This window comes from Piliocolobus tephrosceles, chromosome 16, assembly GCF_002776525.5.
Source record: "Piliocolobus tephrosceles isolate RC106 chromosome 16, ASM277652v3, whole genome shotgun sequence".
In the NCBI taxonomy this organism is placed as follows: Eukaryota; Metazoa; Chordata; class Mammalia; order Primates; family Cercopithecidae; genus Piliocolobus; species Piliocolobus tephrosceles.
In genome coordinates, this window is record NC_045449.1 from 46,570,781 (window position 1) to 46,584,669 (window position 13,889).

The following is a 13,889-nucleotide window of genomic DNA, read 5'->3' on the forward strand; positions in this document are numbered from 1 at the left end:
TTCCCTCTGCCTGGAGGTAAGCTGTGATTAAAAGGAAAATACAGCTTTGCCGGCTCCAACAAGGCTGCTGCTTGACTGCTCCCCCTGGGCTTCTGGCCTGAGTCGGGCAGCCTGGGCCCGGTCATGGAGAGGGGCCCACACACAGCCATCCCAGAGCCCCCTTCTGAACCATTTATAGGTCTGGGGCCCTCCTTATCACCAGAAGCAAAGAGGAAAAGTCCTCAACTTGGGGATCCACAGTGACAGTTGATGGCCCAGGGAGCCCACAGGATCAAGAACCCCACAAAAACTCTGAGCCTCAACTGCAGGCTCAGAGAAGCAGCATAAGGAACTGTCAGTACTGAAGCAAGAGTTTTTTTCCTCTTTTATTAAGTCTGCTATACTAACTAGAAGGAGAAGCTGTGGTTTTTGCCTGACAGGCCACAGGGCCAATCACCACAGCTTCTTGTAGAGAACATGAAGAATGCCAAGATCACCATCAGGTACCGCTTCCTTCCTGTGGCTTTCCATCTTCCAGTCGGCCTGGTCTTTTGCCTTGAAGGGCCTCAAAATATTAGCCCTGGCTATCATCTTCATCCCAAAGGCTGAGAAGATGGGCAGGCAAGAACACGGAGGGTGTCACAGAGAGGTTCCCATCAGGTTCACAGGGCGCCCGCTGTACCTCTTGGAGATGTCAGCTTCAATCTGAAATAGTGATACCAAGTGAGCGGAAGCAGGGGTGTTCAGGGCCTCACTCTGCACAGATTGGGAGTCCTCCCACTGGCAGGCCTCCCTTTCCCATCTCACCAACTTCTGCAGCTCCTTGGTCTTCTCCAGCAGCAGGTCCAGCTTAGGCTCCAGAGCTGCCTGCTCCCCAAGTGCCTCCTGCTGCTTCTGCACCATCAGCTCTTTCTTCAAAGCCAGCAGCTGGGACTGCTTCAGCTTTTGCTGGAGGAATTCAGTCACTCGGTCCACATACCTGTGCGGGGCACTCAGGTGAGTGCTGGGGTAGCTGTGCACCCCGAGCATTCCCATTCAGCTGCTGGGGAGGTGAGAGGCTCGGAAACCAAACCCTCAATTGGCCGCTTACCCTCATATCCTTAAACCCTTTCCTTCCTTTTAAGGAAAACCCACTCCCAGTTCCCCTGTCCTACTCAGGAAGCAAGCAGATTCTTCCTGTATATATCAAACCACCCCCTCTTGCCCCAAAGAGAACCCCTATCCCCAGTGGATGGCAATGGCCAGGAGGCAGGGACGGGATCTAAGGGGTCATGGAACAAGAGGAGGAATACAAGGAAGCAGAGCTGCTGAAGATGGCAGAGCCTTGCATCAAGGGGAAGCCAGACCTTGGTGAGGCCAGGACCATAAACAGGTGTTGCAGCTGAAGATTGGTGAGCTTGCCTATCAGATTATCCAGCACTGACACCATGGTAACCATCTTCTCTTTGGTCTGGCCCTGCAGGATGGCCGGAGCCAGCTGGAACTGGCTCACAGACAGGACGTCTGCCTCCTCACTCAACTCCACTGCTCTCTGGGCTAAGAAGATCTCAAGCTGAGGACAGAAGAAAAATTGGTTCAGGCTGTACATGATGGCTCACACTTGTAATTCCAGCACTGTGGAAGGCCGAGGCGGGAGGATCACGTGAGGCCAGGATTTCAATACCAGCCTGGGAAATAGTGAGACCCTGTCTCTACAAAAATTTTTAAAATTACCCAAACATGGTAGTGCATGCCTGTAGTCCCAGCTACTCAGGAGGCTGAGGCAGGAGGATCACTTGAGCCCAGGAGTTTGAGGTTACAGTGAGCTATGATTGCTCCACTGCACTCAACTGGGCGACAGAGAAACTCTTTTTTTAAAAAAAGGGAAGAAAGAAAAAAGATAAATTGGTTCAAACTGAGAAAAGAACTCAGAATCTAAGCCCTTAGACTACTCGAAATGCAAAAATGAGACATGAGGGCTAGACTCTGTCTGGGTAAGGAGGGGTTATTTCCTCTGAACACTGTACGCGCTCGGAGAGACTACTGTCACTCTTCAGTCCCCCACTCCTTTCTCAGCCTAACCCCGGACCTCTGTCCTTTCTCCCAGCCTGGGATCAGATAACTGAGAATACAGAGACTCAAAGGGTTCTCTCTGCCCAGGGAAGGTATTTATTTTGTCTCCATGGGAGGAATGAGATTCAGGGAACAGAAATACATGTTGGAGAAGCACCTGATTAAGGCAAGGCTGAAAAGAATACAAGAGCCAGTCACATTATCTTATCAATCCTATTCTGCCATTAAAGCTTGACAGATATCTTTTGTCCTCTCCCCTGGAAGCCGGGAGGAGCCTCTGGGCAGAAAGAGGAGAGAACTGGGTGAGGACAGAACTTTCAGGAGGCTCTCGGAACCAGCAGGCTACTGGGAAGGGAGCAGACACAGAGATGAACAAAGACAGGACCCCATCCTCCCAGCCCTACAACAAAGGTCCGAGAACGCTGGCTCCTTACGCTGTGCTGCTCAACACCTCAGCCACAGGGATCGTGCTTACATGCAAATGAGATCATGTTCCTAACCTGCTTGAAACCTCCAACAGCTTCCCAGTTCACTAAGAGGCAAACCAAAGTTCAGATGCTGTATCTCTGAGCTCTTCTACTACCCACCAGCTCTCCCTCCTCAGCCAAACCAGCCTCCATGTTGCTGGTCAACTGTGCAAGGCCTGCTCCCACCTCGGAACCTCTGCAGTTGCTCTCTCTGCCTGGGAAGCCCTTCTGCCAGACATCTGCGTAGTTCTCTCTGCACCGCCTGCAGTCTTGATTACAGGTCACCTTCTCAATGAGGCCTTCCCTGACCACCAGATACAAAACTATAGCCCTTCCCAACATCTTGTCATCCTTCCCTGCTTTTTCTCTGTGGCACTTAGTACCATCTAGCATCCTGCAAATTTTATTTATCTTCTTCCAGTCTGCATTCCCCATTAGAATATAAGCTCCATGAGGTCAAGGACTTTAACTGTCTTATTCACCGCCTAAGTTCTGGTGCTTAAGACACTGCCAGGTGCCTAGGAGGTACCTGATAAGTAACTGGATAAACGGGAGGCATCTAATATGTGAGGTTCCTGCTGCAGGACACAGAAAGCACTCACACCCTTCACACAAACAGGAGGGTCAGGTCAGGCGTCCGGAGTGAGGCCACCTGTGCTGGTGCCACGCCTCCTCCCGCATCTCCCAGAGATGACAATACCTCCATGAGCTCATCAAGGAACTGATTCCGGGTCTCAGTGTACTCAAGAAGTGTCAGAGCATCTGGGCCCCTGGCAACACCTTCTGGAGCTGCCAGGAAGAGAGACAGAGAAGTGATAAAGGATCAGAGGACTAGAGAAGGAAAAGACCCTCAAGTATGAGAAGCCCTGGAGGATTAATACGGACAGACTCACTGCGCTAAAGCCACTTCCTGTTCCAATCCAAGGGAGAGGGCTACCTTGTCCCAGGTGTCTCAGCTCTAATCAGGTACCACTTTTCAACCCCCAGCCTGAGAGAAGGACTAGAGCTGGGTTCAGAGGGGTAGAAAGGCCGGCTCTCTGTTCTGGTGGATGGCAGGAAGTAAAGTTTCATCCTGCACCGCCCTCTAGTGGCTCAGACACTACTACATCTTCTCGGCTGCTGGGGTGGGGGTCACGTCACACTCCAGTGCCCCCTGACCCCCCCAGCACCCTCCTACCATAGCAGCTGGCCCACATTTGGTCTCTAAAAAGTTTAGAGTTTCTAAGCTCTCAACTTTTAAGAACCTCTCTTGGGCCAGGCGCAGTGGCTCACGCCTGTAATCCCAGCATTTGGGAGGCCAAGGCAGGCGGATCACCTGAGGTCAGGAGTTTGAGACCAGCCTGACCAACATGGAGAAACCCTATCTCTACTAAAAAAATATAAAATTAGCCGGGTATGGTGGTGTATGCCTGTGCCTCTTCTGTCTTGTGTAGACAGAAGACAGTAATCCCAGCTACTTGGGAGGCCGAGGCAGGAGAATTGCTTGAACCCAGGAGGTGGAGGTTGTGGTGAGCTGATATGCCACTGCACTCCAGCCTGGGCAACAAGAGAGAAACTCTGTCTCAAAAAAAAAAAAGAACCTCTCTTGGTCCCCCTCAACTCACATCCTCATCAAGGTTTTGAGAAACAGTTAAACGTGCGAGAAGCCTTATCTTAGTGCTGCATTTTTTTCTGTTTCTAGACACCTGGGGGCCCTTGAGCACCCCACTTTTGCCAGTGCTGCAGGGGATGGTGCACTTACCCTGGGTTCCTGCTTCCAGCACTGTGATCTGCAAAGCAACAGCATCGTCACTCCAGTCTATCCCATCACCTCCAGGGTCCTGGAAGGAGAGCAAAGAACCACAGCAATGGTGGGAGAATTTTCTTGAGCCAAGGAGCCAGAATAAACCAAAGCCCTTGATGAGGTCAATGGCTGCACATTCCAACTCTATGAAGGACTTGCAGCCCTGACTTAGGTGGCAAAGATGGCAGTAGGGCCCATCATCCCTGCTCTGTAATGTTCCCACCTGCCTATACCCCTACATCCTGCACCAGACACCAGACATGAAAAAGGACACCAAAATTTAACTCTGACATGGACTGGGTGCAGTGGCTCACGCCTGTAATCCCAGCACCTCCGGAGGCCGAGGCAGGTGGATCACCTGAGGTCAGGAGTTACCAGCATGGCCAACATGGCGAAACCCCAACTCTATCAAAAATACAAAAATTAGCTGGGCGCGGTGGCTCACGCCTATAATCCCAGCACTTTGGGAGGCTGAGGCGGGTGGATCACAAGGTCAGGAGATCAAGACCATCCTGGCCAACACGGTGAAACCCCGTCTCTACTAAAAATACAAAAAAATTAGCAGGGTGTGGTGGCGGGTGCCTGTAGTCCCAGCTACTCAGGAGGCTGAGGCAGGAGAATGGCGTGAACCTGGGAGGCAGAGCTTATAGTGAGCCGAGATCACACCACTGCACTCAGCCTAGGCGACAGAGGGAGACTCTGTCTCAAAAAACAAACAAACAAAATACAAAAATTAGCAGGGTATGGTGGTGGGCGCCTATAATCCCAGCTACTTGGGAGGCTAAGGCAAGAGAATTACTTGAACTCGGGAGGCGGAAGTTGCAGTGAGCCAAGATTGCGCCACTGCACTCCAGCCTGAGGGGCAGAATGAGACTCTGCCTCGAAAAACAAAACAAAACCCTGACATGTGAGGTGTCAAACTCTGCCTCCCTTGGACTATACCTGGTCTTAGAGCTATGAACTTCAAGTGATGCCTTTACAGACACAAATGACACTTTTCTGATGGTTAGAGTAGTGATCAGAGAGAGACAGACTGAGAAGGCCTCCTCACCTTTGAGTCTGATTCCAGGAAGACGCCCCAGTCGATTCCAGCAGCCTCGGCAGAGATACCAGAGTCAGTCCCCTCAGACACTGCCTCTACCCCAAAGTCGCCCCAGTCAATCTGGAAAGGGAAAGAGAGTGTTAGCTCATGAAAGATGGATTTTAAAAGGGCCAGGTATGGTGGCTCATGTCTGTAACCCCAGCACTTTGGCGGGCCGAGGAGAGCGGATTGTTTGAGCCCAGGAGTTTGAAACCAGCCTGGGTAATATGGCAAAACCCTATCCCTACAAAGATGTTAATAAAAAATTAGCTAGGAGTGGTGGCACATGACTGTAATTCCAGCTTCTTGGGAGGCTGACTTGGGAGGATCGCTTGAGGCTGAGAGGCAGAGGTTGCAGTCAGCTGAGATCATGCCACCACACTCCAGCCTGGGCAACAGAGCAAGGCCCAGTCTCCAAAATAAATTAATTTAAAAAGGAGAGTGGGGGTGCCTTCCCAAAGGCCTCAGCTGCTTCTGTAGAGAGCACACTGTTCAAATGCAGTGGCCTCTAGGCTCCCCCAAAGAAAGCCCATCTTCAGAGAGCTCACACGATGGAGGCTCCCAGTTCAAAGTGAACCACCTTGTAAAACTTCTGTGGCACTCACTCACCTATACTCAGAAAAATAAAGGAGTAGGGCCTCCTGGGCCCTTCTACCTACAGTCATTCTCACACAAATCCCCTTTCTTCCCTCTGGGTCTTGGGTTGGGCTGTTGGGGGTGGGGAGGGGACAAGCAGCTCCCACTACACTCCCATAGCTCATCACAAGGCCCATCTTACCGCGTCCTCTGCTATCTGCTCAGGAAGTTCCTCGAGGTGGGGGCGCTCCACCACAGAGGGCTCTGTCCCTGTCCTCCACTCATACACCGTTGAGTTTCCCCGCTTCTGCACGAACCGCAGCATTGGCAACACCTCTTCTGTGGGGCTTCAACAGAGCACACAACTGACTCTCCTGCAGACCATGCATGAGGCCAACACTGGCCTTTGGCCTGAGCCACATGGTCAAATGGGCAAGGCCCCCACAGGTTCAGGTGTGTAAAAAGAGTTCAAATGTTATATGGGAAAAAGACAACTGGAGAAGGGACATGAGCTGGGGAACACAGGCAAAGCACGCCCACCAGCAGAAGCTGAGGCCTCTTTACCTGTCACACACAAACCCCACAGAGGCCTGGTACACGTCAATGGCTTCCCCCAGGGACTGCTGAGCCGCTGCCCCAATCTCAGCCAGCTGACTTGGCAGGTCCTTCACCAGGGCCAGCAGTTCTCCTCGGACATTTTCACCCTACAGAGGGCAGAAGATGGGGAGTGAGACAGAAGTGGTGAGAGGTGGAGTCCAACAGATTGAAGAAAACATCCAAAGACCGAAGAAAAGTAAGACACTGGCCCAAAGGGGACGCAACCGGGCTGAGGGGTCAGACGGCGTCAGAGGAAGACAAGCAGGGGCCCAGGTGTCCTCTGGCTGCGAAGAGGCTGCCGCCGCTCACCGTAATGCCATATTGCTTGCAGGAGTGGTAGAACTGCTCCCGCATCTCAGCAGCCCCTGCCTGGCACTCCTCCTCCTTGCGGCTGTATTCTTGCTGCAGCTGCTGGCACTTGGCAATCTGCTTCTTCAGTGAGGGGATCTCATAGTTGACATTCCGAACCAGGAGGCTAGAGAGTTCCACTGAGAAGGGCCCAGGAAATTCAGCCCAGGACACCCCCCCATGAGGCAGGCAGGCCCCAGCATGCACACACCCTCTTTGTGGTAGTGAAGAGCATGAGGTCAGCTTCCCAGCCCCGCCTGTTCCCAGCTGTGGAGCCTAAGACAAGTTATTCAACCCCTCTCATCCAACCCTCATCTGTAAAACAGCGACAATAACATTTGTCACGAAGATGCAAGAGAGAATCCAGATGACACACCAAGCACAATTCCTTGAGTTTAGTAGATGCTCAGTAAATATTAGCCATCATTATTATTTATACTAAACCCAACCCAAACGCAGTTAGTCCTTTAGTTTATCTCTCTCAGGCACTTGATATTGCTCCCAGGAAAACCTGTGCCTCTTCTGTCTTGTGTAGAATGGGGGTGCGGGGGGAGGGGGCAGCACACTCCCGCTTACCAAGAGGTGAGTGGTGGAGGACCCACACACGCCTGCTTGCTGAGGCACGGCGAATGCCCACTACCGGCCTGAACCTCTTCCTTCCCCCAGCACTCCACCCAGTGGAAAATCAATTTGTAGGTGGGAAAATCAATTCCATCAAAAACAATGGATTTTACCACCTACAAATAGGCAACATCTACACTCCAGTCTCTTCCCACTCACAGACTGTGCCTCCTATAAGCCTGTTATCTCAGAACTCTGAGAGTGGGCTTCCCCATGGATACCGGGGCTCCCAGGCTAGGCCACTTTACCTAAGTAGGTGTTGTCCTTCTCATACAGGGCTATAATCTCCTGCCAATCCTGAGTAAGAACAGAAAGACGATGTTAAGCCAGAAAAGCACTCAACAGCCACATCCCAGTTCAATCCCTAAACGGGAAGTTTTCCCAGCCTTCATGTTACATCAAACACAAACTCCTTGTCCTTTCAACTCTGCTGGCTGGACCACCCACTTTAAGAGTGCAGGCGATCCCTAAAGCAGTGGGTTTGAAAATTAAACTCAGGGATAGGATCCACTTTGGAATAAGCTATAGAGACAGAGCAAAAGTTCAGGAAATATTCTATGTAGGCATCTCCCCTGGAGCCTCAGAGAGACAACACAGGCTATGACTCCTTGGACTGGATGTCCCCAGGCACATACTACCAGCCCTTGGCCCACACTTGCCTTCATCCGCTGTGAAGAGTATCGGCCAAAAATATTTTTCGTGGAGGCCTCTGTGCCTTTGAGAAGGTCCACGATTCTTAGGCAGTGAAAGTAGTGAATGTCTAGAGAGCAAGAGACAGGATTTTGAGAACTAAAATATCTTCCTCACCTACTCTGGGCACTGCAGGTGGCTGATTCATGTATAATATACTGCCAGTAACTTTAGTGTGTAGCTTTTCCCTTCATCATATCATAGTGGAAGAAGCCAGCATCTATACCTCAAATAAAAATCGCTCCCTCTCTAAAGGCCAGCCCTGGTGTCTACATAACAAGGGAGTAGCTCAGCTGATACATACTACCTCAGCAAAGAAGGGACTCCAGTGACAGCCCCTAAGCACTCACAGGACCCAGACAGCAGCTGGGCGATCTCTTCACTCTCTGGCATGTCCTGGATGGCAGCATTGATCTTCTCTCGGATCGTCAGCACCAGACTCTGCCATTTCAGGCTGCAGTGCCTTCTGTCCACCAGCCAATCTACGTGAGAAGCACCCAAATTGGAGTATTCCCATTCACATCACCAAAATTCCTTCACTAATGGGAGTGAAATACACTGAAATTAGTCTAAAAGTTGTCTTTACATTGATTAATAAAGTATGGGGTTCTGGAAAGATGGGAATAAAGACAAGCCCAAAGAGATGCCTGGGGCTATACAGGCTCTGACAATCTGACTTCATTAGCAGTGTGATTTTTATAGAGCAATTGCCTCAACACAGGGATAACACAAAGTTTCAATTGGTCCTGACATGAAAGTGCCACTTTTGACCATTCTCAATTCCCCATATTTTTGCTTCTATGGGTAATTAAATCTTTCTTCCTGACAGAGGATGCTGCTCAACTTCCTTTTCCTCAGGGCTGGGATTAACCATGACAATGGAAAATGCAAGATGGTTATGCCAAGTACCGGATGAATGAACAGCTGCAAAGCCCCTAATACCTACAGCGCCCTAAGGACTAGATAACATGACTCTATTGTGAACAGTGAAGTACCACCCTGTACATGTGAATACCAATGGGACTGACCTCTCAAAATCTGGGCCCAGATTTGTGGCTTCAGAGCCATGCATATTTCCTCAGTGAGAGCTAAGAGCTGAGCTTTGTGGTCAGATGGTCCTGGGTTCTAGTTATCGTTATCAAGTTTCTTGAGCAAGTCTACTATTCTGTGCCTCAGTTTTCCCACATGTAAAATGGGGAATAATAAGACACTGACTAGAAAAGGGAATGCAGGTAAAACACTGAACAGTGTGCCTAAGACATGGCAAGGACTCAAAAAATCATAGTGATCATTTTTATCATGTTAAGTGCCTAAGATGGCACCTGGTACAAAACAAACCCTCAATGAATGGTGGTCATTTTATTGGTCCTTTTCATGACCAAGAACAAGCTCACACAGCAAGACTGCACATGGGCTGAAGGGCCAGTACAAAGCTGAAGGGAGGCTAAAGAAGCCCCTCATGGCCACCAAGCAGGGCAGACTAAATGGCCCCACAGAGTGGTGAATTCAGAACCTGTACTCTGCCAACCAGTCAAACACTGGGGTCCCACACTAGTATCAGTTATACTCCCTCTGCTATATTCCTGTGAAGTTTTCAGAAAGAAAAATTATGTTGATGTCACAGAACTAGAAGCAATGGACTGGGGTAGTCAAACAGACACCATCTTAAAGACAAGACTGGCATCAAATCCATGAATCCAATAAGCATTTTAAAATGCCAGGAGCTGTGTGATCAGACGAAGAGGCCTTCCCTGACTATGAACTGGGGAGGAACCATGTAGGCCCCATACAGACAACCTGGAGATGGCCTGGACACTAAAAGGTCTTCACTTCCAACTGGGTCTTAGGTCTCTCTTCCTCCTAAAATCAAGTGGGAGGTGGAAGATTTTTAAATGAGGGGTGTTTTTTTTGTTTTGTTTTGTTTTTTCTGGCCTAATGCAAAGGGCATGGACAGTGGGCCAGACAGACTTGAGTTCCAAATGTGCCACTTGGTGGTTGACTGTTTTTTGTTTTATTTTTGAGATGGAGTTTCGCTCTTGTTGCCCAGGCTGGAGTGCAATGGTGAGATCTCGGCTCACCGCAACATCTGCCTCCTGGGTTCAAGCGATTCTCCCGCCTCAACCTCCCGAGTAGCTGGGATTACAGGCATGTGCCACCAAGTCCGGCTAATTTTGTGTGTGTGTGTGTGTATTTTTAGTCATGGATACATGGAGACAAGGTTTCTCCATGTTGGTGAGGCTGGTCTCGAACTCTCGACCTCAGGTGATTCGCCAGCCTCGGCCTCCCAAAGTGCTGGGATTACAGGCATGAGTCACCGTGCCTGGCCGTGGTTGACTGTTTTTAAAGCGAGTCATTTATCCTGTCCCTGAATGATACGATAACATATGTTATTAAAGGAGAAAACACAGGTCAAACAGACTCTACATATGGTTCCTTCCGACCGCTCTCAGGGAAGCGGGTCTGGCCACACATGGGGCGTAGAACGAGGCCAGTGGTCAGCACCTCGACCAGGGCTTTCAAGCGTCAGAGCTCCCAGATGTTGGACACAGGGGGCAACGAACAGGCCTCCCCCCGACAGCCAGCTGCGCGGTGGCGCCCCCTCCTACCGAGCAGCTTGCTGGTCTGGATGTCGATGGGCACGTGCTGATGGTCCTGGCGGGAAACACGGTGGGGAGGGGAGCGTGAGCGCGGACAGAGGACGAGCCACTCGCGCGCTCATTTCACGGTCCCAACCACCACCCTGCAGGGCCAGAACAAGGCCACAGCGATGGGCTGGGTTGAGCCGCGCCCGGAGGGAGACCGGGGACATAGGTTAGGGATCCACGGCCAGTCCCCAGCACACCCAGCTCCTGTCCCCACACCTCCATCTTTCCTCCACTTCCGCTTCAGGCCGGAGACTCTGGCCCGCCCCGCCCTACCACCAATCCAGTGGCGTTGTGGTGGAGCTTCAGTTTAGACACAAACGGGCCTCCTTCGGCCACGTCGCCGCCTTCCGTACAGCCAATCAGGGTATACGCTCCACTCAGGCCTCCAGCCCCGCCCACCCCAAGGCTTCGAATGGCTGAGTTCGGAAGGGGCGGGAGAATGGAGACAGCCAATCGGAGACGCGAGGCGGGCTCACGGCCGGGGACTGGAGGGGGTGCGCTGCAGCGGCCGTGCGATTGCGGCAGGCGGCGCCCGAGAGCCCAGCTTGGCAGCTGCTTCCCCAGGCGGGCACTGGGTCCTTTCCGTGCGGATTGAGGTGTCGGCTGGCGAGGTCCTAGCGCCGATCTAGGAGGACGTTGCAAACGCCTTCTTCCCTTCTTGCGTCACTTTACCATCCAGAGCAGTGTACAGGTCTCTTGTGGCACTTGTCATGCTTTGCCTTCTCATTAAGTTTCTCGAATAGACATGGTTGAGCACCTGCAACGTGTTGGGCGATTAGGGCAGGGAAGGGGAAGGAGGAGGATCAGTGAGACGTCCCAAAGAGAACACCTACATGGAGTCTAAACGAACAGCTGAAGATAGCTGGGTGATGTGGGAAGAGGAGTTTTAGATGGAGGAGACTACAGAGACAAAGCTTAGGTGGCCACAAACTGCAAGAGGGGTGCAAGCAACAACAGGCAGGCTGGACGGGCAACATAATTTGTGAGGTCCAGTGCAAAATGGAAATGCATGGCCCCTTGTTACAAAATGAAAAATTTCAAGATGAAGTCGACTCTGCAGGCAGGCCAACCTCTGTGCAGCAGATGGTTTGAGGCAGCGAGTGGCTAGAGGAGAGGCTGTAAAGGTGGAAAGGTCATATCAAAGGGAGCCTCATTAAGGAACTTGGACTTCATCCCTTCAGACAGAGGAATCACAGAAGGGGTTTGAGGCAGGGAGGAACCTGCACAGATAGGCTGCTGGGATGATGAATGCATGGGAGATAAGACTAGGGGCAGGGAGGCTGGAAGGAGGTTGTTATCGAGGGATTATAGCCTGAGCTGGGACACAAGGTATAGGGAGGAAGGGGAAGGGCTGGATTTGAGGAATATTTAGGAGGAAAATGGATAGGACTTGGCAATATGATTGGCTGTTTGGGTGGAGGAGAGAGACACCAAGGATGACACCTAGGTGATTAGGTGGGAGCCACCACCTGAGACAGGAATGCAGGATGCTGAGCAGGTGTTGGGGAGGAGGGGGTCCAGCTTTCAACCTGGTCTGGTAATGCTGAGATACCCCCAGATGGAAAGTGTGCAGAAGGCACTTGGGTCTATAATTTTGGAGTTCAAGGGAGTTGTCGGGCCTGGAGATACAGCTTGGAGAGTCACAGGCTGGCTAATCTGTGGTCTGAGTGGTGGCTGAAGCTAAGGGAGAGTTTGAGATTGGCCAAGAAGTGGGTAGGGTAAGGAGGGAGGGTGAGCTGAGGCCAGATTCCCCAGGATCTCACAAAGCTGGGTATGCCATGTCTTTTTTTTTTTTTTTGAGACAGAGTCTTGCTCTGTTGCAGGGGTTGGAGTGCAGTGACACTATCTCGGCTCACTGCAAGCTCTGCCTCCTGGGTTCACGCCATTCTCCTGCCTCAGCCTCCCGAGTAGCTGGGACTACAGGTGCCCACCACCACGCCCGGCTAATTTTGTTTTTGTATTTTTAGTAGAGACGGGGTTTCACCATGTTAGCCAGGATGGTCTTGACCTCGTGATCCACCCACCCTCGGCATCCCAAAGTGCTGGGATTACAGGCATGAGCCACTGCGCCCGGCCCTGGGTGTGCCATTTCTAAATATTACTTCCCCAGCTCCTGCTCACCACAGCACAACACTTGAGGCTTAGTAAATTTTTCATTGAAATGCATAGTGTGATACAGCAGCGGGAAGACCTAGATTCTGCTCAGTGAAGTCTTGGAGCATTTCTATAACCTATCTGACAGCCACAGTTTCCCCACATGGAGATAACAGCTATCCTATCTCAGGGTATTTCTGTTTAGAGGCATAAATAAACACACTAGTAACTCACGACAGTTTACAACATACTTTAGATATATTTCTCATGCTTTGTAAACTCTCCCTATATGAAATATCATATATGGGCCAGGCGTGGAGGCTCACGCCTGTAATCCCAGCACTTTTGGGAGGCCAAGACAGGCAGATCACCCAAGGTCAGGAATTTGAGACCAGCCTGATCAACATGGTGAAATCCTATCTCTAAAACAAACAAACAAACAGACAAACAAAAACCACACCGGGCACGGTAGCTCATGCCTGTAATCCCAGCACTTTGGGAGGCTGAGGTGGGTGGGTCACGAGGTCAGGAGTTCGAGACCAGCCTGATCAACATGGTGAAACCCCGTCTCTACTAAAAATACAAAAATTAGCTGGGTGTGGTGGCATATGCCTGTAATCCCAACTACTCAGGAAACTGAGGCAGGAGAACTGCTTGAACCCGGAAGGCGGAGGTTGTAGTGAGCCGAGATTGCACTACCGCACTCCAGCCTGGGCGACAGAGTGAGACTCCGTATCAAAAACAAAACAAAAAAAATAAAAACACACACAAAAAAACCAAAAACCATCCCAGCGTGGTGGGTGCCTGTAGTCCCTGCTACTTGGCTACTCAGGAGGCTGAAGCAGAAGAATCACTTGAACCTGGGAGGTAGAGGTTGCAGTGAGCCGAGATTGTGCCACTGCACTCCAGCCTGGGCAACAGAGTAAGACTCCTTTTCAAAAATATATATATATCAT

General features: G+C 51.0%; 1 protein-coding gene across 3 annotated transcripts; it reads right to left on the minus strand.

Annotated features, from left to right (window-relative positions):
- Window positions 1-338: 338 nt before the first annotated feature.
- On the minus strand, window positions 339-11,253 carry CDK5RAP3 (CDK5 regulatory subunit associated protein 3). Of its 3 annotated transcripts, none has more exons than XM_023204341.1 (14): window positions 11,056-11,166; window positions 10,801-10,846; window positions 8,502-8,676; window positions 8,164-8,264; window positions 7,753-7,801; window positions 6,845-7,023; window positions 6,503-6,642; window positions 6,141-6,285; window positions 5,333-5,443; window positions 4,240-4,318; window positions 3,199-3,287; window positions 1,326-1,531; window positions 787-958; window positions 339-684 (listed from the first exon to the last, which is right to left on the minus strand). In XM_023204341.1, exons 4-14 carry the CDS (start codon window positions 8,167-8,169, stop codon window positions 619-621), a joined length of 1,242 nt encoding a protein of 413 aa, XP_023060109.1. In that variant the 5' UTR covers window positions 8,170-8,264; window positions 8,502-8,676; window positions 10,801-10,846; window positions 11,056-11,166; the 3' UTR covers window positions 339-618. The 3 variants fall into 3 exon arrangements, 2 of the variants coding, with proteins under 2 accessions (XP_023060109.1, XP_023060108.1); XR_002730029.2 differs by having other exon boundaries at window positions 342-684; window positions 1,381-1,531; window positions 8,545-8,676; window positions 11,056-11,253; XM_023204340.2 differs by having other exon boundaries at window positions 342-684; window positions 8,545-8,676; window positions 11,056-11,253.
- Window positions 11,254-13,889: the final 2,636 nt, after the last annotated feature.

Coding starts and splice junctions, on each gene's coding strand:
- CDK5RAP3 (XM_023204340.2), bottom strand. Junction 3,288..4,239: donor GCTGGAAGCAGGAACCCAGG/GTAAGTGCACCA, acceptor TCTTCCTGGCAG/CTCCAGAAGGTGTTGCCAGG. Junction 685..786: donor CCAAGGAGCTGCAGAAGTTG/GTGAGATGGGAA, acceptor TCACTATTTCAG/ATTGAAGCTGACATCTCCAA.